This window comes from Chiloscyllium plagiosum, unplaced genomic scaffold, assembly GCF_037043375.1.
Source record: "Chiloscyllium plagiosum isolate Xiang-an unplaced genomic scaffold, Cpla_swu_hap1 HiC_scaffold_11, whole genome shotgun sequence".
In the NCBI taxonomy this organism is placed as follows: Eukaryota; Metazoa; Chordata; class Chondrichthyes; order Orectolobiformes; family Hemiscylliidae; genus Chiloscyllium; species Chiloscyllium plagiosum.
In genome coordinates this window covers 77,811,496-77,834,682 of record NW_028270149.1, presented here as the reverse complement: position 1 = coordinate 77,834,682, position 23,187 = coordinate 77,811,496, and the positions used below count along the sequence as shown (strand labels likewise).

At 38.2% G+C, this 23,187-nt stretch overlaps 1 protein-coding gene across 3 annotated transcripts in view; it reads left to right on the top strand.

The window, feature by feature from the left end:
- LOC122557103 (ribosomal protein S6 kinase alpha-6) overlaps window positions 1–23,187 on the top strand; it is a 131,313-nt gene that overhangs the window by 84,882 nt on the left and 23,244 nt on the right. For all 3 annotated transcript variants that reach the window (XM_087992194.1, XM_043704418.2, XM_043704422.2), the window contains 7 exons: window positions 1,186–1,328; window positions 2,456–2,526; window positions 4,722–4,810; window positions 10,415–10,479; window positions 10,915–11,017; window positions 16,675–16,799; window positions 16,977–17,099. In XM_087992194.1, coding sequence (XP_087848320.1) covers window positions 1,186–1,328; window positions 2,456–2,526; window positions 4,722–4,810; window positions 10,415–10,479; window positions 10,915–11,017; window positions 16,675–16,799; window positions 16,977–17,099 — 719 coding nt within the window. The remainder of the gene's footprint in view (window positions 1–1,185; window positions 1,329–2,455; window positions 2,527–4,721; window positions 4,811–10,414; window positions 10,480–10,914; window positions 11,018–16,674; window positions 16,800–16,976; window positions 17,100–23,187) is intronic.

The following is a 23,187-nucleotide window of genomic DNA, read 5'->3' as shown; positions in this document are numbered from 1 at the left end:
GTTTATAAGGTTGAGGGGCATAAATAAGGTTAATAACGAGGGAATGTAATTTTAATGTGAAAGGCACAAAGTTGTGAGGAAAAATATTTCAACACAGAGGGTAGTGGAGGTCTGGAATACACTGCCATGGAGGGCAGTTGAGGTGGGAAATCTCAACATGTTTAAAAAGTTCTTGGATGAGCACTTGAAGTGATATAATATTTAAGGCTATGGGCCTAGTGCTGGGAAATAAGGTTAATGTAAGTAGAAGTATATTTTTCACAATCAGGACTCGATGGGCTGAAGGCCTCTTCTGTATTTCTGAATGATTTGGTGATAGTTTGTTCCCTTTTAATTTGTTCATGAGATGTGAGCATTACTGGCTCATCCATTACCTATTGCCTATCCTAAATTGCTTCTGAATAGGTGGTGATGAACTGCCTTTTTGAATTGCTGCAGTCCATGCAGTGTAGAGATTTACCAACAATGCTGTTCAGGATGGGAAATCCAGGATTATGATCCAGCAATGATGAAGGACTGCGATATACTTCCAAGTTAGGTTTGTGTGTAACTTGAATTGGAGATTGGCAGATGGTGATGTTCAATGCGTCTGCTGCCCTTATCGTTATAGGTCTCTTCCATAAAACTGCTCTTTAAATTTATCATTAAGGTGGTTGCTGTAATTCATTAAATTCCTCCATTTTGCCTTTTTAAACCTTTTTTGTACAATTCAGCAGTCTAGTTCAGATAATCTCATGGGAAATAATATTAAATAATTTCTTTTCACAATTGAATGGGAATTCCAGCTATCAGGCCTTGGATATTATAATCCACTAGTCACTAACTAGAGTCAAATCTAGTATGTTGTTTTGTTGGTAGGATATATTCAAATATCAACTCTGGATAGCTAATGATCTGACCATTAGGTATTCATATTTATTCATTTTAGCAAATTTCACAAGGTGAAACTTGTGTGTTTTTCCAAACGTTTAACTTTTCTGTACATTACTTTTGATACAGGTCAAGAAAATATATAATATGCTTCCTGACTATCATTCCTTCCTCTCCCAACTGTCCCTGCAACAAGCTTGTCAAATTATATGCGCATATGCATGGCTGTTTTAGTAACGTATGTTTAATCATTTGTGCTTTAAAAAGATTGCTTATTTACAGTGTTCACATTTTTGACATGACTCTTATTTATAGATTTTGGGCTAAGTAAAGAGTCAGTTGACCAAGAAAAGAAGGCATACTCATTCTGTGGTACTGTGGAGTACATGGCACCAGAAGTAGTAAACAGGCGAGGCCACACACAGAGTGCAGATTGGTGGTCATTTGGTGTGCTTATGGTATGTGTGAGATTTTGCTTGCCTAGCTTTGATTTGTTTTTCTGTTTCATATTTTGCTTAGTGTAAGTGACTGGATCCTAGTGTAGAATTTTCTGTTTGGCTCCATTGTGCACTTTTACCCAGATTTTGTGGGGTAGACTTGTACTGCATAGGGAATTAAATGCTCTAGGCTTATTAACTATGGATAGCTTGGCGATATGAGGACGTTGAAGTTGCTGTCAGCATGTAACTCAGAAGTTGTTTGTCAACATCACTCTCGTTCATGTGGGGATTTAAGTTTGTTCTTTCATGGAAATTTCAGTTGGTGGCTTGAATTTCTGAGAACCATATTTGCTCTATGCTCAGGGTTCCAGTGTGGAATTCCTGACAATTTAGAGTTCGCAACCAGAGTTCACAGATTCATAATCCTGAGTGCCCCAAGGTGCTAACTCCCTTTATATTCCAGCTTTAGCTTTGTGGCCAAGCAGAAATTGTTTCATAGCAGCATTGAATTTGGAGTGCCAAGTCACTCACCACACCTTAAAGGAATGCAATTATTTTCTATTTTTATTAAGACAGAACTGACTTATTAGTGATAGAATCATAGAATCACTACAGTGTGGAAACAGATCCTTTGGCCCAACAAGTCCGCACTGACCCTCTGAAGAGTAACTCACCCAGATCCATTCCCCTACCCAATTACTCTGCATTTACTCCTGACTAATGCACCTAACCTACACATCCCTGAACATTGTGGGCAATTTAGCATGGCCAATTCACCTAACCTGCTCATCTTTGGATTGTGGGAGGAAACTGGAGCACCAGGAGGAAACTCACGCAGACACGGGGAGAATGTGCAAACTCCACTCAGACACTCGGCGAGTCTAGAATTGAACCCAGCTCTGCATCTTGTTTTTATACTGAATCAATGATTAGTAAATATTACTGGTTTCCATCTTTTCAAATTTGTTTTGTCTTTAAATATAAATCTTAATTTTTTTTAAAAGTCGTATATGATGCTGATACCCAGCTAACATTTGTTATTTGAATGCTGTCTACTAGCTTTCATACTTTTACTGATTTTAGAGGAAGCTATGTACTTAATAATATTTGCTTTACTGATATCTTCAATTCTCATTCAACTTTAGTTTGAAATGCTTACTGGTACGTTGCCATTTCAAGGCAAAGACCGGAATGAAACCATGAACATGATACTGAAGTAAGTTTGTTCAATATACTGTCTTGCAATTCATAATCACATGCCAGCTTGCAGGGAGTTTCACACTTGGTAACTTGGTGATCACTTTATCAAAGCTCCTGTTGTGACCTTTCTTGAGGTTACAGGAAAATATTAGACTTTGGATAAACTTTTATAAATGTTTAGTTCAAATATGAGTGTGTTATAGATATGTTACCTAATTGTGATGAATTGAAGGAAGTAAGATTTAAATAGGATGTATAGTTTTCAATTTCCATTTCTATTTTTGGCAATTGTATATTCTGTTTTGCTGATTACTGCTGTTTACTCCTTATTTGTTTTTAAAATAAAGAGTTCCAGTTAAAACGATGAAAAATATAGGTCTTGGGTTTATTTTTAGTGTGGCAGGTTTGGGAGTGGCCTGTTATTTTCTGCAGTCAGAATGAAATCTATCTAAATGCAATTAACAGAAATGTGCAGGATAAAATGCAAGGCCATGCAGCACTTTCAATGAGCAAGCCTTCAAGTTACAGTTTGGCCTCAATCCACTAGATTAGTTTGACTCTTTGAATGTGTTTTATGCAGTTTATATGATATTAATGCTAATACGAAAACAAAACACATTACATTAGTTTTGAAAGCTGAAAAGTTCTACGTTATGACTTTACAATTAGTGCTCTGTGATCCCATGTGCCCTTAAGAATTGCTTGACATATGCACTTCAATCTGTCAGGAGTAGATGAAGGTGTCTAATTTAAATGGAGAATAATGGATTCCGAGTGATTACAACGCGCATATTTAATTGTGGATTACAACTCATGTCATAAACAAACTTAAATTGCAGCAAATTGCATATTTCATCTGAAAACACAAAATGAGATTGCAGTGTCAAAATCAATCACTGCTGCCTGCTGTTTACAGTGTAAACTGATTTAATTTTGTCATTTTATTTGTGCTGGTAACAAGTGTCCGATTGGATCTGTGCAATTCCACACTCTTTGTGCATGATGGTGTTGAATGAGAGACTGAATATTAGAATATCGTCACTTCAAACTTATTTAGAAATGGTTCTGATCAGTTTTATTTCTGGTGCATTCTAAATATGTATTTCATAGTTAACTGAAATTATTCTCAAGATTTTCCACTTTGGGGAATGGGTCTGTAACCACGTAGTTTGCATCTTAAAATGTAAAACATCCCTAAAATATTTCAAAGGAATGGTATTCCTTAATCCTGAAGAACAAAATCTTGTGTTCATTCAGCCATTTTCAGAATGGCAACTTTGGTCTATGCTGACAGAATTTACCATCAAAGTACTTACGGTAATCAGAATTCCTGTGTCACACCATGGCAAGTTCATGCCATTGATAAGACCATAAGACATAGGAGTGGAAGTAAGACCATTCGGCCCATCGAGTCCACTCCGCCATTCAATCATGGCTGATGTGCATTTCAGCTCCACTTACCAGCGTTCTCCCCGTAGCCCTTAATTCCTCTAGACAACAAGAATCTATCAATCTTGAAGACATTTAGCGTCCTGGCTTCCACTGCACTCCGTGGCAATGAATTCGACAGGCCCACCACTCTCTGGCTGAAGAAATGTCTCCGCATTTCTGTTCTGAAATGACCCCCTCTAATTCTAAGGCTGTGTCCACGGTTCCTAGTCTCCTCGTCTAACGGAAACAATTTCCTAGCATCCACCTTTTCCAAGCCATGTATTATTTTGTACGTCTCTATTAAGTCTCCCCTTAATCTTCTAAACTCCTGCATCTGAATCAAATTACTTATGGGAATATTATAGACAGAATAGGCGCAAATGTCCTATCATTCTTGAAATGGGAATTATCAAGAATGTAAAAACGCAACTGAAATACTCTATGCTCAGTGAAGACCATAAAATGACTGCTATGTGTTAGTATGCAGTGTTGTATCATTTAAGTAAAATAATGAATTGATTTGGAACAAAAAAAAATTGCTGAAGAAACTCCACAAGTCTGGCAGCAATTGTGGAGAGAAAGAGGAGTTAACATTTGGGGTGCAGTTATTCTTCTTCAGAACTGTTCTGAGTGAACGTCACTGGACCTGAAATGTTAACTGTCTTCTCTGTGCCAAACTGCCAGACCTCGAGTTTCTCCAAAAATTTCTGTTTATGTTTCAGATTTCCAACATCTGCAAATCTTTATTTTATGTTAATGAATTGATTTGCTTTTTCCAAGGGCTAAATTAGGAATGCCTCAGTTTCTTAGTCCAGAAGCTCAAGGTCTTCTCAGAATGTTATTCAAACGAAATCCTGGGAACAGACTAGGTACTGATTCATGTTTTAAAATAATCATTCATCTCTTTATTGAAGTTATTGTTTCCAATTTGAATGAATGCATATTTGATAGCTAATAAAAGTGTATTGGCGTTGAGAATAAAGTAAAATTAGAATTCACTTTTATATATATATTTACAATGTTGGCTAACTGTAACCTAGAAATAGCTTTTTCGATTGCATTTCTTTTGATTTCTTTAAGTATAATGTTTACAGTTTCTTGTTCTATAATGTTAAGGAGGTCAATCATTTTTTTGATGTTTGCTGTGTCCCCAGTACAAATCATTATAAATTTGCTTCGGCACCAAACAGAATTCTTAATCTGTAGGGCAGCCCAAAGCATAACTGTGAATAAATATAGGAGGTAACACTGGAAAAGACTATAACAGTTCATTAGGCCAACTTTAAGTTGAAGCAACTTCATTTGATTTCTCATGTCCTCATTCACCCTTTTGTTAAATATCAGATTTTTCTTATGAATTTTTTGAGATTAGCAACTTGAATAGGTAGTTGATAAATTCACACATTCAGCAACTTGTGGAGGGTACTGAAATCTGAACTATATGTTTGCTTTATTGCAGCTTATGCTCTGTCCCTTGTAGATTTGTGTTATAGCCATGTGGAGCTTTGGATCACAAGGTTGGTCTTCATTGAAGCTTTGACACTATGGTGTGGTTTCATTACCAAAATAGTGTCTGTACCATGTACATACACTTGTGGCGTGCCATGCTTGGAGCTCATTCTTGCTGGGGTTGTTCATGTAGATTTTGTGAATCTGTGCTGGAAATGTGCAGGCAACACTCAAGTGTGTTGTGCCGATCTGATATCACTTCTGTCATCCTTACCATTTTAGGTAATGTCCTCATGATCTTCCTCAGCTGCACATAAATTCAGCAACCTGAAGGCCCCTACCCATCTCAGCCACTCTATCAATGATGTTTAAAGAGACCATGAACTTTACATTAATAGCCACCAAAGAGAGGGACATGAGGGATATTGAGGTTAGGGAAAGGTGTACAAATACTTTCATGCAGATCAACATAATGAAAGAGGAAGTTTGGCTGTTTTGAAATGCATTAAAGTTCACAAGTCCCAGGGCCAGATTGGTATCTATCCACGATACTTTGGGAAGCAAGGAAGGAAATAATTGGGGCCTTAACGGATATATTTACATCCTCTTTGGCCTCAGGTGAGGTTCCAGAGGACTGAAGAATGGCCAATATTGTTCCTTTGTTTAAGCTAATCTAGGTAATTGTAATCTGTTGACCCTGACATGAGGTTGGGAAGCTGTTGGAGAACATACTGAGAGACAGAATCTGTTCACATTTGGAAGAAAATTGACTTGTTGGTGATCATCAACATCGGGAAGGTCATGTCTCACCAATTTGATTGTTTTTTGAGGAGATGACAAGAATGATTGATGAGAGAAGGTTGTGTATATGGACTTTAATAAGGCATTTGATAAGGTGTCTCATGACAGGCTAGCACAAAAGGAGTCTCATGGGATCCAGGGTGTCCTAGCTAGATGGATACAGAACCAGCTTGGTCATAGAAAACAGAGAGTAGTGGTAGAAGGGTGTTTTTTGGAATTAGTAAATTTACAGATGACACCAAAATTGATGGAGTTGCAGATAGGAGGATTGTCAGAAGTTACAGTGGGACATGGATTGCAGATTTAGGCAGAGAAATGGCAGATGGGGTTGAATCCAGACAAATACAAGGTGATGCACTTTAGAAGATCAATTTCAGGTATGAATTATATCATAAATGGCAGATGCCTTAGGAGCACTGACATGCAGAGGAATCTGGGCATACAGGTCCATGGATCCCTGAAAGTGGCAACACAAGTGGAAAATGTGGTCAAAAGGCAATACAGCACGCTTGTCTTCATTGGCTGGGACATTGAATTTAAAAGTTGGCAAGCTATGTTGCAGCTATTCAAAACTTTAGTTAGGCTAAATTTGGATTTTGTGTGCAGATCTGGTAGCCACACTACGAGAAGGACTTGGATGCTTTGGAAAGGATGAGGGAAGGTTTGCCAGGGTGTTGCCTGGTCTGGAGGGTTTTTGGTATGATGAGAGGCTGAATAAACTTGGATTATTTTTGCTGGCAAGACGGAGGCTGAGGGGTGACTTGACAGAAGTCTACAAAATTGAGAAGCATAGATAGGGTGGATAGTCAGAGGCTTTTCCCCAAGGTGGGAAGGTCAACTACAAGAGGGCACAGGTTCAAGTTGACTGGGGGGGGGGGAGAGGAGGGAAAGTGCAGGGAAAATTTTTCATAGAGTGTAGGTGCGTGGAACGCACCACCAGTGGAGGTAGTGGAAGCAGGTACGTTTGCAACATTTAAGGCATGTCTTAATAGACACACGAATGGGAAGCAAACCGAGGAATAGACACTGTGTAAGTGCAATAAGTAGCAGGTCTAAATAATGATTCGGAATCAGTGCCGGCCTTGGTGAATCAAAGAGCCTGTACTTGTGCTGTATTGTTCTTTGTTCTTTGCAGGTTTGTTCCTGATTTCTGTCTGGTTCAGTTTGAGTTTACAGAAGTGATGTGTGCTTTGAGGAGATAGTTAAAAATGAGGTTTTTGAGGATTGCTGTGTTACTTGACTACAAAAGTGTACCATTTGGTCCAGATCATGTACTTGTAGTTGCAATTCCTCCTGGGTTGTAGCACGAGAGAGAGAGAGAGAGTGAGATGAAAGAGAAATGTTCTGAAGGGTCACTGAACCTGAAACGTTAACTCTGATTTCTCTCCATAGATGTAGCCAGACCTGCTGAGATTTTCCAGCAATTTCTGTTTTTGTTTGAGTGAGATGGCAAGGTGTCTTGAAGAGTCTGCAGAGAGTGAGCTGGAGAAAAAAATGCTCAAAACAGAAAGCCTTAGGTCTTCCAGGTCTCCCTTCACCTGAATCGGGAGCTTTACTTTAAGAAGGAGTTGCTCACAGAACTTTGCCATCTGCTTTAAACAGACCTGCAGCTTCCGGAGTGTGAGGATGGGCCTGTCGTCAGTGCATTTCTACAAGTCAGCCTGGGAGAAGCAACATTTTTCAGGTCACTGTCCATTGCTGCATCAGAGTGTACGCCCATCCCCACACAAGCACATCCCCCATCCCACGAGCACACGCCAACCCCACGCGTGCACACCTACACACCCCTGACTCTCACACACCACCCACACACTCACCCCTTTGAAATGTTGCCATTGTGCCAGCCTCCACCACTACTTCTAGCAGCTCATTCCATAGACGCACCACCCTCTGGGTTGAAAGGTTGCTCTTCAACTCCCTTGTAAATCCCCACCCCCACCCTAAACCTCTGCCCTCCAGTTCTGAACTCCCCCACCCCAGGGAAAACATTTTATCTGTTTACCCCATTCATGATCCTCATGATTTTATAAACATCGGTAAGGTCGCTGCTCTGCCTCCGATGGTCCAGGGAAAACAGCCCCAGCCTATTCAACCTCTCCCTATAGCTCACACCCTCCAACCCTGACAACGTCATTGTAACTCTTTTCTGATCCCTTTCAAGTTTTCACAACATCCTTCCTATTAGAAAGAGACCAGAATTGCACACAATATTCCAAACGTGGCCTAACCAATATCCTGTAGAGCCACAAAATGACCTGCCAACTCCTATGTTCAATGCTCTGACCAATAAAGGAAAGCATACTAAACACCTCCTTCACTATCCTATCTACCTGTGACTCCACTTTCAAGGAGCTCTGAACCTGCACTCCAAGGTCTCTTTGTTCAGCAACACTCCCCAGGACCTTACCATTAAGTGTATAAGTCCTACTCTGATTTGACTTTTCAACATGCAGCTCCTCACGTTTATCTAATATAACCTCCATCTGCCACTCCTCATGCCATTGGCCCATCTGATCAAGATCCCGTAGTACTCTGAGGTAACCTTCTTCGCTGCAGGAATCGTTTTGTCTGAATAAAGAAAAGCCATTGGAGCATATGTATTACCTACTCAGGAATGCAAGTTTCCTCATGGTGTAGATGTGTGGCTTTTTGGGCCCCGCATCTTGGTGTTGAGATGTAGCACAACTTCAAAAGTGGGCAGTTGATGTGTATCCCGGAAAGCTCCGTATTCTGGCAGTAGTTGTGGGGCTTTCATTCAGATTCAGTCTGCTATTTTCAACCATAGTATCACTATCTGGCTCCGAGGAATTCACTTTACGCTTGGCACATGACTGTAGTTTGCAGCACAACTGAGTGTGCCTACTGTGTGCATACGGGTATGTTACTGCAAGAAACGTTGATCACTGAGGTGTTGAAGCAGAGAGTCTACAGCGAAGACTGATCTGGAGGAGCCCTCTAGTACTTGCCAAAGTGATGTCCCAATTCATGGTGATCATCTGCGTGCTCTAAAACCTGGCCATTATGAGGACAGTGTGTGCCACATGTGAAATGTAGGCTTGAGGCCTATAGCAGTGCTAAGTGTATGAGATGAAATTCTGTAACTGTTCATGTACAATTGAGATTTTTTTGGTTATTGAAGGGGTATGATGTGAAGTGAGTGAGGCCTGAGGCTCAAATGTAACAATATGGCACTTGAAGAGACCCAGATCTTGACCTTCAGAAGATCATTGAACATTGGCTCAGCATCCAGGTCCTCATAGTGAACTGTTGCATTCACATTCATTTGTGTCTCCCTGCATGTTTCTTTGTGCATGTTTCTGGATACAAGACTGTCTGGATACAAGACTGCCCCGTCTTGTGCACCAGGGACTTGAGTGGTGTGTCAGAAAATCTGGGAGCCTGTGCTCTAAAATAATGCACAAGCTTCACTGTTCCTCTTAAGTCTGACACCCTGCAAATACAACCTCCAGTACTTACTGCAGCCATTACCTCCACATTCAGAGACAGGCTAGCTTTAAGTAGCGCTTATCATTGGGGTGCATGCCACTAATATTAGGTTAGCAGTTTTCACAAAGTTTCTGTACTGCCTGACTGGGTGTGTGTTAATCTGGCATTAGGATTCCTGGTTTTGGACTATTGAGTTTTAAGCCCTTGCTGTTTCTCAGTAGCTACTTTTACCTTTGGTCCTGCGTCAAATAGTTAATCAAGTTAAGCTATCAAGTTCTCTTTTGTTCAAGAAAATCCTTGAACTTTCAAGTTAAACTTGCTCTTTTCCACAGTTGCTAAAATGTATTGGGGAATGATAGAAAAGCTAAATTTGCACTTCTTTAACTTTGCATAAAATAAAAAAGTGTTATCCCTATTTTCACTATTGAGAAAGCCAGAATACAATCTTAGTAATCACTGAAGAAACCCAGTAATGTATTAGCATTGTATGTCAAATGAAAAGTACTGCTTGTAGTTGATTTTGCTCGAAAATGCTGACTACACTGGACATAGAAATATATAATTAATTTTCTACGTTCTTGTACATTATGGAGTTTGTTTATATAGAGTGATAACTGCCGTCCATGTTGCACTGCATTTGCAAAATGTGCAGTGATATAGCAATAGTCAGTAATCTCCATTTGTAAGAACAGTTGATTGTATTGGGCTGGAGATTGGCCTCTGCCCTCATACAACCAAAATTACAAATAAACATTGTATGATCTTAATTCTTGTAGGAGCTGGCCCTGATGGAGTTGAAGAGATCAAAAGGCATCCATTCTTTGCTACCATTGACTGGAATGTAGGTGTTTCCCATTCCAACAAGCAAGATCAAGGTCACAAAGCTGTTAAATGTAATGCTTTTTACTCCTGAGAAACCCAATGTTAAAAACTAAATTTTCATGCTTTTAATTCAATGCTTGCTCGAAATAATTATTCTGCTGCTATTAATAAAACATTTGAATATATTTATTATACACATTCTGGGATTTTGATTTGAAATTGTGTATAGAATTTGTAATGCTTTTACCAATCAAACTTATTAATTTTTCTCTAAGGTGTTTGACATCCTTTGCACGATAAATTGTTCAGGGGTGTCTCAGTTATGTAAATCAAGAATTTTTATCATGTTAAATCAACAATTGAAGTAAGATTTTTGGCTGTTGGAATTGTCCGTATTGAGAGTGCAAATGAAGTGACTGAGACATGTAAAATCTAAATATTCTCCTTTTTGCAGAAACTGGTCAGAAAGGAAATTCAGCCTCCATTTAAACCTGCTTCTGGGAAGCCAGAAGATACTTTCTGCTTTGACCCAGAATTTACAGCTAAAACACCAAAAGGTACAATTGATTGCTGTTTTATTATCTATTTAAATAACCTTTTCCGAACAACAAATTTTATTCATTTGGTTTATGCTTTGTCATGGACAAATATTGAGCGAAGGCATAATTTAACTCTACAAAATTTACAATATACATAAAAGTTATTGGATTGTTCAAGTTACAAAGCTAAGAGATAAATATGATTAGCTTTTTTATTGCTGCCTTTTTGTTTACCCTAATATACTTGTATTATATAATTAGTATTAATATAGTATCAATGATTTCATTTTCATGAATTTTGAATTAAACATTTATATTTGTACAAATTAAAGGGAAGCATTTTTTATTAGGTGTTTGCGCTGCTGCCTGTCGTATCTGGTAATTGTTGTTGGCATGATGCCATCAGACATCACCTGATTTCTAAAGCATATTCACAGGATGCTAACTGAAGAGGGTAGTTATCTTCAAATTTCAAAGCTGATGAAGTCACTGTCTCAAACTTTCATTAGGTCAATAAATACTTCAAGTTAACTCAATTCATCTTTACGGCTGTGTTAAATTAACTGAGTTCCTGAAGCTTTTTGGAAGAGTGAGCTGCATTATTTCTTAATTCACCAACCGCTTGTCAAAGTCAAAGCTCTATTTTTTTTTCAATGCATTCGCTTCTCAACTTGATTTTGTACCAAACAGAAGCAGAATAAAGCAAAATAGTCCATCTTCCTATTCTCCCCAAGATCTCCTTTAAGATTGTGGAAAGGGTAAACATAGTCCCAGGCTAAATTAAAGGATAAAACATCAGATGTTCTTATCTTTGGATGATTATCTAAGCTGCGTACAAATCCTAATGGAGAAGAGAAAACTAGGGAGGAGAACACAATTAGAGGAATAGGTTTGTGAAAGAGGGATTCCGGTTTGAGACACAGGAATCAGGATTGCATTAGGGAAGAACTGTACTGTTGAGGCAGTCTCCATATGATCTGGGCTGGGCCAGGGGTCCTGGCAAAAAGGACTAATTGGACAGTCGTAAAGATTTTAGACTACTAAGTTGGAAGAAGGGCTCTTATAGAAAATGTATAGTTAATCATTTGGAGACGAACAGTACACGAACAGAGCAATAGCAAGAAATAGTGTGTGAGGCACTATAAGTAGAAGGAAAACTAAAATGTGTGATGTGATGAAATCAATAGAGAGAAATAGGAACGGTGTTAATGAAACATTAGTGCTGAAGGGCAAGTCTAGATCTGTGGTCCAAAATGAGTTGAAATATTTTATTGTAGCAAACTTAATTTGGCATATCTGTGGCAACTGTTATTGAGACATGCCCGCAGGACAGTCAGGACTGGGATCAAAATATATCAGAATATAAGGACAACAGCAGATGGAAAGAGATGGGGAGGAGTAGCCTTACGGATGGAATCGCTTCAGTGATGACAGAGGATATAAGAAGAGATAAGCAGGCAGTGGAGACTTGAAGGACGAATTAAGAAATGGAAATGGATTCAAGATTGTAGCAGGAGTTCTGTTTATACCCCGGATAGTTACTGAAAATTTGTAGCTTGTGTATATTCTAAGACTTAGCAGAGAAGTGTGGAAAGATTTAATTTTTGGAGGAAGCAAATAGAAAAGCGATATAAAGGAGACGATTCTAAAGTGGGTTCAGGAAGAAAAGGACTTGGGCACACATATGTGCATAAGATGTTGAGAATAATAGTACAGGTGAGAGGCATCTTGGGCTTTATCAATGGGTGCATAAAGTACAAAAACAGGAAAATTATGTTAAGCCTGTAGAAAGCTCTGATTTGTTCTCTACTGGAGTCTGGACACCACTTAAGGGGAGATATGATAGCATTAGAAAGGGTGCAGAAAAGATTCACCAGAGTGGTTGCAAGAATAAGAATCGTCAGTTGCCTGGATAGTTTGCTAAAGTGGGCAGTTCTTTTATTAAGAGGATATTTGAAAGTATTCAAATCCTGAGGGGGCTGGACCGATTAGAGAGGGAAAATTGTTTCTATTGGCAGGAACTTTGAAAGGAAGAAGGCACATATTTAAGTTAATTGGTTAAAAAAAAAGAATAGGAACATTAAATAAAGCATTTATGGCTTGATGGTAGGAAGCAGATGGTAATAGTGGAAGGATGCTTATTGGACTGGAGGCCTGTGACCAGTGGAGTGCTCCGGATCGGTATAAGCCCATTACTGTTTGTTATCTATATCAATGATTTGGATGAGAATGTACAAGGCATGATGTGTAAGCTTGCTGATGACACTAAAATAGGCGGTATTATGGACAGTGAGGAAGATTGTCAGAAATTGCAGCAGGACCTTTGAACAGCTGGGGAAGTGGGTCGAGAAATGGCAAATGGAGTTTAGTATAGAAAAGTGAGAGATCTTGCATTTTGGAAAATCAAATCAAGGTATGAGTTTCATGGTGAATGGTCAGGCCTTAAAAAGTGTAGTGGAACAGAGGGATCTTGAAGTTCAGTTCACAGTTCTCTGAAAGTGGGGTTATAGGTAGACAAAGCAGTGAAGAAGGCTTTTGGCACATTGGCCTTCATCAGTCAGGGCATTGAGTCAAGAAGTTGGGAAGTTATGATGCAATTGTACAGGACATTGGTGAGGCTGCACTTAGAGTATTGTGTTCGGTTCTGGTCACCTTCTTATAGGAAGAATGTTATTAAAGTGGAAAAAGTGCAGAAGAAATTTACAAGGATATTGCCAGGACTCAATGGTCTGAGTTATAGGGAGAGGTTGGACAAGCTTGGACGTTTTTCTTTAAAGCATAGTAAACTGAGGGGAGATCTTTTATAGAGGTGTGTAAGATCATGAGAGGCATGGATAGGGTGAATGCATTCAGTCCTTTTCCCAGGGTTGGGATATCGATATCTAGAGGGCATCAGTTTAAGGTTAGGGGAAAGAATAAAAGGGAACTTGAGGGGCAACTCTTTTACACAGAGGGTATATGGAATGAGCTGCAAGTGGAAGTGATTGAGGCAGGTACATTAACAACATTTAAAATGCATTTGGACAATGGAAAGGATAGAATTAGAAGGATTTGGGCCAACTGCAGGGAAATGGAGTTAGCGTGGACAGACATTTTGCTCAGCATGGACCAGTTTGGGCCAAAAGGCCTGTCTCCTTGCTGTAGGACTCTTATATAGTTCATGCAGTGGTTAAAGCCTGGAATGCACTGTTTAAGAGTGTGTGCAGAGGCAGTTTCAGTCAAGGCAGTCAAGAGATAATTGATTATTCGCCGAAAGAAAGGTTGTAACCCAAAACAGAGGGTGCCAGGGGATTGGGAGACAGGATGAAATGCTCCTTTCAGAACCAGCTCAGACACAACAGGCCAACTGATAATCACCTGCACTGTGATTGTTCTCTCACTCTTTGGTTTAATGATACCTCAGTTGTGATAAGCCCGACAAGACACTGTTTTGGGGTTTGAAAGACTCCCTGTACTCATTAATGACGTAAATGATAAAATAGATAACCACTTATGACAGGATGCACAGAAGTTTAAAACTACGAAGATATATTAATAGATTGTGACTCGGCAAACGGATTTCATTCTCAGCAAATGACGCCATTTATTTCTAACATAAAATAGATTGAACTAGGTTGTTTTAAAATGGCAGCAAGTTAGAAATAGTGGCGCAGCAAAGATCCAGAAATATTGACACACAAACATTTCTTAAACAGGTGCAGAAAATAATCAGTAAACTTGATGGAATTCTGGCTTTTACATGTAATTCATGAACGTATAAGTGGGTCAAACTTATGTTTCACCTTTTGTTTTTTAAAAAAAAGCCTCTGGTTTGACCACATCTGGAACATTGTGACCAGTCTGAGCACCACATTTTACAAAAGATATATTGGCCTTGGAGAAAGTGTAGTGTAAGGTAGTTGGACAATTACTGGCCTCTAATGGCTAAGTTACAAGGAAAGTGAAAATGTAAGTAGTAAGGATGGCACAGAGGAAAGTAGACAGATAAAGTAAATGGGCAAAAACTTTGGGGATGGGACATGATGGACGAAAATGTAAAGATATGCAGTTTTCAAGGTTCTCTTTCATAAGGCACAAAAAGCCAGCATGCACGTTTATTGTGTAAATGGAATGTCAACCTTTATTTCAAAGGGGATGGAGTATAAAACTAGACTACACTTGCAATACTGTGAATAACTTTGCTCTTATCTAAGGAAAGATATACTGGCCACTGGATACGGTCCAGAGAAGATTCACTTGATTGGTTCCCAGTACTTTCTCTTGAAGAGAGGTTGAACAGGTTGGGCTTGTACTCATTGGAGTTTAAAAGAATGAGAGAAGACTTTATTGAAACGTACAAGATTCTTGGGCAGCCATGATGTATAGATGTGGAAAGGTTGTTTCCCATCATGGGACAGTCTAAAAGAGAGGGCCTTATCTCAGAATAAGGGGTCACACGTTTAAAATGGTAGATGAAGAGCTTCTTTTGTCAGAGGTAGTGAATCTGTGGAATTCTTTATCACAAAGGGCATTCGAGGCTGGTTTGTTGAATATATTCAAGGCTGAGATACAGATTTAATTAGTAAGGGAATAAAGTTTTTTTAAGGTTATGGCAGAAAGTGGAGTTGAGAATTATCAGATCAGCCATGATCTCCTTGAATGTTGGTCCAGACTTGATCGGCTGAATTGCCTACTCCTGTTCCTATGTTTTATAGTCCAGTAACAACTATCCAATTGAAGGGCAGTAAGGAGTTAATGAGCTACTTTGTTCCTTCATTGATGAACAGTTTTCTTTAAAACATTTTCAAATTTGTCTTAAAGTCCTGAGTTGAGTATGGTTCCAGCCTTCAGGCAGATGGTGTGAAAACACATGTTAGACTCTGGGTTTAGTTAGATATTTTAATAGTTGCATTCAGAACCAAATCCTAAGAACGAGTTTGGAAATGAATTCTGTCTGCATTCTTGCCTTTTTAGTCATTTTGTATACATCTTTCAATGTGAATATGAAAGAGAGTTTTCCAGATTAAGTTTAGAGCACATGTTGTTTATACGTTACTAAAATAATAGTAAATAACACTGCAAAGGCTATATAGCTCAATGTCCTTCTGTATTTATATTAAATTTTTTAGGTTACTCAATTAACAAAGCTGTTCATCCATTTATAACAAACTGGTTAATGACTATTGTGAAAATAGCTGGCAAAGGAATTTAATCTAAACAGATAAGAGGTTTAGGTGCTAATCTTCTCACATTGCAATGTCAAGGCCCAAATCTTCAATTAGGGATTAGTGATAGTTGATCATTGGTCACCTAAGATCTCTGTCTTGGCAGTTTTATGATAATTCCTGACAGCATTATAGTAATACTTCACTGACAACTGGCATTTGTTTCAGAATAGGTGACTTCCAAGTCCTTCCAATCTTGGGTGAAATTGTATCAGGATAGAAATATTTACTATAAAAAAAATTCAAATATGATTTTTAAAGAAAGTTTATGCATAATTTTCTTTTTCTAAGAATGTTACTTGTTAGCTTGTTCATTTGATAACCAGCGATGTTGCATTATATTAAAGGTTCCTATGTGGATGTTTAATGAGATTATCATACGTTGAATTACAATGGTCTGATACTATTATCTAATACAATAGTTTAGCATTCTAATGAAATGATTTGATAATTGAATGCTTTTTCTTTAAGACTCACCTGGGATTCCACCAAGTGCTAATGCACATCAGCTCTTCAGAGGATTTAGTTTTGTTGCAACAAATGTAGTGGAAGAAGTTCAAAGCACCCCTCTGTCAGCGGTACACCCTGTTATGCAGGTATGATACATATCCAAATGTTAAGCATTTACGATGCTGATGTAAAATGTTTATATAGTACATGCTAATATTGGGCAGGCTTCTACACTTTAAAAAGAAATGTTAATTTATCTATGAAGGAATGCTGGAACTAAAATCAAACTTAGTTACTTAATTTTTTTTGTATGGTCGAAACAGCTTCAAGGGAATAGTATGCAGTTCACTGATGGGTATGAACTCAAAGAGGATATCGGCGTTGGCTCCTACTCAATCTGCAAGCGTTGCATACATAGGGTTACCAATCTGGAGTTTGCTGTCAAGGTAATTGACGAATAGCTGGTGACCTATTCTTAATATGAAGCGTTGAAAGTTTACTGGCACATGTATAATGTGGTTTTCTTTACCAAAACTCTGGTCTTTATGTTTTGGATGAGGAACACATTTTTATCTTATTGCCCTAATTTTGGAATCAATCTCTCCATGTTAGCGAGTGCGTAGTCAACTTTAAAGATTATTATTATGATTTTCAACAAGCGCACGCGTATTCTGCTGGATGGCTTTTCAGGACTTTGGAAATGAAAGGACAGTGCTGTACTGAACTCCTAAATTCTGTGATCAAGAAGTACTTATAGTTTCCAGTCTGAATTTTCTATTAGCGTTTCTACTGTTGGCTACATTGTAAAGCCAAGCTGAATGTTCCCCTACTTTGATTCATTGGCAGTTACAAATCATAACTGTTTATATTCTATTTTGTCAAATTATTGAAAAAAAGCATATCAATTAGATGATTTCTATTGCTTATTGATACATTTCTTGTCATGTTTTCTAATCTTCATGCTTATGAAGTACTAGCAACTGTCTTCCAATTTTGTTGAGGTGCAGGGATGTTGTTTGACCTACAGAATTGCATATATACTACACCCCTGGTCAAAAAGAGGCGTGAGGATAAGCCCAGCAATTATAGCCTGAGCTAAATTTAACCTGATGTTGAGACCTTGTAGAAATGATATTTGAGAACAAAACTAACCATCATTTGAGCAAGCGGAGATTAATTAAGGAAAGACAGCACAGATTTTTTAGGGGAAAAATCAAAATGATTTACTCAAATTTTCTTGATGAAAAACAAAGTGGATTAAAGCAATTGCTATAGTGTACACAAACTTCCAAATGGTGTTGAGTAGAGTGCTGTAGAACTTGTTTGTTAGTCCAAGAATACAAGGTTGTGAGTGCGAGTTTTTTTAGCTGGAGGTTTCCCAGAGGTCAGCATTCAAAACACAGCTTTTCTTGTTCTATATATATGACCTAGTCTTGAGTATGCAGGATGAATAACGTCTGATGCACGTTACTCGAATGAAGGTTCAGAACGTTATTATTTCGGCGCTTAAATTTTTTTCTCCACTTTAGAATCTATTTTAGTATGACAGTTGTGTGAAGATCTGGCCTTTTTTAAAGATCAGAACATCATTTTGAGCAATGAATTCAAAGCAGCATTTACAAGGTTTTTGGTGATCTCAGCTAAATAACCAGAATGTCAGCGAAGGACTTTTTTGCTGAGCCAGAACCTAGTTAGTGCAGGGGGGAAGGAGTTCTGTTATTAATTTCCAAGCAGTCAGGGCTGGGTAGAAACCTAGAATTGTTTAGATGTCAGTGAGAATAAAGCTGTAGAGGCAGGGGGCTGCAGGGTATCAAAAGTGAAGACATCTTACAACAGTTGAAGACAGTTTAAGGAACCATGTTAAGGTATAGTGAGCTTAGTTAACATATTGTCTTAAGGGTCTCAGGGAAAGACCTTAATTGAAGAAAATAACGTCTAGTGGATGTACAGAAATTTACCAACAGAAAACTGGTTACAGCTGAGCAAGAAGCTTTAGAATGGAGATGGAAGTCACTCTTTACTGAGGTTTGTATGTCTGAAAAGATGTTACTTCGTTACAAGGGATGAGTCTTTCATCCTAATATTGATTAAAAAAGATCATTCAATAACATTTGAATGTGGATGTGTATTATAATATGGATCATAATTTTCTTTTATGTGATAGACTTTGAAGGTCTTTTGTTAAAAATACACTGGCATCCTTTTGTGAATGTGTTCAGTAACTGACCTCCACAGTAAACAAAAGCAAAATAAAATATCAATCTGGTTTCACTCTAGAATCTCACTTGTCCATTATTACCATCTATTATGATCAAAATAGCATAAAGCTAGGAAGGAGTTTGGCTTGGTTTGAGAATAGTGATAGACTTTGGAAGAGCAATGGCTTTTCTTTATTATTTCTGGAATGCAAGTGATGTTAGCAAGTACTGAGTGCACGTTGGTGATTGTTCTTGAGAAGGTGGTGGTGAGCTGGATCTTGAACAGCTACATTCCATTTTGGCAGAGTATTCAGAATGATGAGCAGTTGGGTAGAATAACTGGGGAGAAACTGTTCCTCAAAAGAACCAATGACAGCATAGAGAAATGCTTAATAAAGCCTGTGGTTTGGATCTGGAATGCACTGCCTGAGATGGTGGTGGGGTTAAATTGAATTGTATTTTCAAAAGAGAATGAGCTAATTATCTAAAGGAAAAAAACTTTTTGCAAGGCTGCTGGTAGAGAATGCAAGAGTGGGACTGTTTGAGTTGTTGTTCCTGGAATCTGGGACTAGCTCAAAGGGTCAAGTGGCCTCTTGTGCAGAAGCATTCTGTGATTCAATTTTTTGACTGATTTAAATGTGTGAATATATTGGAAGAAGGATTAAGCATAATTTGTAATGGTAATTGGAATCTATATGAATATGGATTTACCACCATGCATAAATATTTGGGTGGTTAAGAATGATTAAGAATTGAAGATATCCAGGTCCCAAATCATTCCCCGACGCAAAGGCTGGAGGTTAGAATTTAGATGGGAAGAAATTTAGATTTGGGAGGAATATGGATGCACTGGAACTTTGTTAATCCAGATTGAGCCAAGCATTGTGCATATGAAATATATTTTCTCTAATACCGTAACTCTTGAACAATAACTTCATTTTGGCACTTCTTATCAAATGCATTTTCAAAATTAAAATGCATTACATCTAATGTTTCCTTTTTATCATTACATCCTCAAGAAATTGTCAAGCACCAAGTGAATTGTGCACACTTTTGCCCTTACATTTAGTACAAAGCATTTCCTGATTTATCTTGGCATAACAGAGCTGGCTTAATTCCTCACGTTTTATTACCAATACATTATGGCATCCTAGTTTTGCAGGAGCTGAGGCTGAAATTATGGCACCATCTTCTTGATGCAGCACCATTTCTTTTGACTGAACTACTGGAATTATTTGAAAGAAAATTTAACTCCTTTTTTTGCTGTATTTCAGAGGCAATATTGTTAATAACTTGTGCAAATATTTTAGCATTTCAAAATAAGCAAATTATAGATAATGTTGCAATGTTTATGTCACATGATTTATCCACCGCGATAGCACAACATAATACATCTTTCGTAGCTATGAGTACTTGGTGCAAAGCATCATTCAACCGAAGTGTTATTTAGTGTGATTATTTTGAATCAGATACTGGGGTTTCAAGCAGCCCTTGCATGAAACTTGTAGGTGCTGCTTCCAGTTTTTTGTCCTTCATAACTTCAGTATCAGTAAATGACTTGCCGTGTATGTCCAACAACTATGATAACTTACAATGATAACTGATTGCCTTTTGCTGTTGGCCTCCTGCAAGATGATATAGTGATGGAACAGATTTCTGATTTGTAGACCAAATGAATTTGAATTATGTATTGAAGGCTGTATGCTTTCATATTAAATTACTGAAACCATTCTACAGCAAAGCATTCACAATGGTATTACAGAAAAATAAATTAATTGTTGCATGTCCAATGAGTTTTTGTGCTGTTTCCCGAATTGACTTTCGCCTTGATTCCATTCAATATACTTTTTGAGGTCTGTATATGAAAGAGTAACTTTGTCTGAAACAATGGTAATAGTCTAATATGAGACACTGGTTATGGATTGAAGTCTTGCCCTAGGGATTTGAGTTCAAAACCTAAGCTGACACTCCAGTACTATTGTACACATATTCCACCAATAGAGAAACTGCTTCTGGGCTGGGGCATTGAACTGATCACTATCTGCTCCTTCAGCAGATATAAAATACCCCTTTCATTCTAGAAAAAAAGAGCAGGCGAAGTTTGCCCAGGAGTGTTGTTAGCATTTAACACTCGGCTAGCATATTGTGAAGTGGGGTCTAACTCTCACAGATTGCCCACAGTTCTTGTTTGTGGAATTGTGCTGCGCAGAAGTTGTCAGCTATGTTTCCCGCGCCATAACCATAACAACACTACGAAAGTTGTCAACTGTTTTAGAATGTACAGGAGTTGTGCTCGTAATTGGAAATCTTTTAATATCTTACTTATGGCCTAGGGGTTTGTTTGCCTCATAACAAGCATATAGGAGTCATGTCACTTTCTCTTTGTATAGGAAATGTAAGTTTCATTTCCACATATAGAAGGCTTGAATTGGAAGTTTCTTCCATTGACTTACTGTTAGCAAGTTAACATTGGAAAAGTGTCCAAATTCAAGCTAATTTGTATTTACTCTTCACTTTTGTAATTGTAAAATCATGTACTTGCTCTATATCAACGCTTGAATTCAAAATTGGATTTGTTTGCTTTCCTCGCATAGTCCAAGCGATTCCGTGACAGCCATATTCTCTCTTCCATCTGTCCGCTTTGGAATCATCAAGTTACACAACATGGAAACAGATCCTTTGGTTCAACTAGTCCATGACGACCATAGTCCCAAACTAACCTAGTCCCACCTGCCTGCGTTTGGCCCATATCCCTCCCAACATTTTGTATTCATGAACTTATCCAAATGTCTTTTAAATATTGTGACTGTACCTGCATCCACTAGTTCCTCTGAAAGTTCACTCCACACACTTTGTGTTTAAAACAAAAGTCCCTTGTGTCTTTTTGAAATCTTTCTCCTCTCACTTTAAAAATATGCTACTGAGTCTTGAAATTCCCCAACACAAGGGAAAAGACACCTGCCATTTACCTTATCTATATTCCTCATGACTTTATAAACCTCTACACTTTCCAGCTTCTGTGACTCTGCTAGATCCTTTTCTGGGCAACAATTTTGGCTGCCTCTGAATGGTGGCTTTTTCTAGCCTTTGCTGCTTTTTCTGTACCCTGCCATTTTCAGTTAAATTTGGTTCATTCCCCCAGATTTTGTTAGGAGTCATGCTCCACTTCAACCTACCTCTCTCACCCAGTATGCAGTAGACTAAGTTATTGATGTCAAATCCTGTATGAAATACCATTGTGCATTAGGTCCAATTCATCATCAGTGATGCAGCCTTCAGTTTGCAACAACTTTCGAATCAAGTCTCCATTCTGATAGGCTTTCTCATTTACTGAATGGTTACTGGCTCAGTTTAATCAAACTTGCAAATAATTCATGCAGTAAACCTTCTTAGTACATTTGTCCCTTTGGGAATTGTAAATGCCACTTTGACTTTTTGTCTTTATTTCCAGGTCAGTTAGCTCTTTCTTTTTATCTGCATGCTGTTGTATATTATGCTGTTTAATATTTATATCAAAATGAAAGGAAACAGCTGTTTTGGTGCCAACAGAAAAGGTTTCAGCTAGAAATAAGAGCCAACATCCAGTTTTATGCTTGGGTTCCATAGATGGCGGAGTGTAATTTCGTAGTCTTATGAACTTGACTATTATTAAATTGGTATGATTGTTACAATACTGATTAGCAAGGAGGAGGATCAAGCAGATGAGGTTCTCTTTGGAGCCTTGAGGTTGAATTGGAGATGTCAGTCAGATCTTGAATGTTTAGAAATTCATCAGCCTTGAATAAGTTCTGCATGAAAGAGAAAAATGCAACATCGTCATGTCATTATAATTTTTAGCCTGCTTATTTGGAACTGCAATCTACCAGCAGAAATGTTTCAACTTTCTGAGGGTTCTGATGAATGAGGATGGATGGGGGGAGTAATATAGATAGCTTTTACTACTTCTGTGCCATAAAATCGAAAGTCAGAGCTGAGATTTTTTTTCTATTTTGTTTTCTAGGGGAAGATTTAATTTTGCAGAGGGCTGATAAAGGGCATGTTTGAGACAATTTGATGCTGAGCCCAGATTATCTGGCCTCTGACTGTCAGCTTAGTCATGGCCAGTAAGCATTCAGTCGGGCAATGGTTCGCGGAGATTTTAAATGGGTGAACAGAGGAACCTCGATTATCCGAAGGACACGGGCGGGGAGTTTTTTTTTTTGGTTAATCGAATTCCAGATGATTGAGTGCCTGATAACATGGTTAACCAAGCATTGGGATCTTGTGATCTTGTTCAGATAATCTGAAATTTGGTTAATTGAATGCTGGATAATTGCGGTTCCTCTGTAAATTAAGC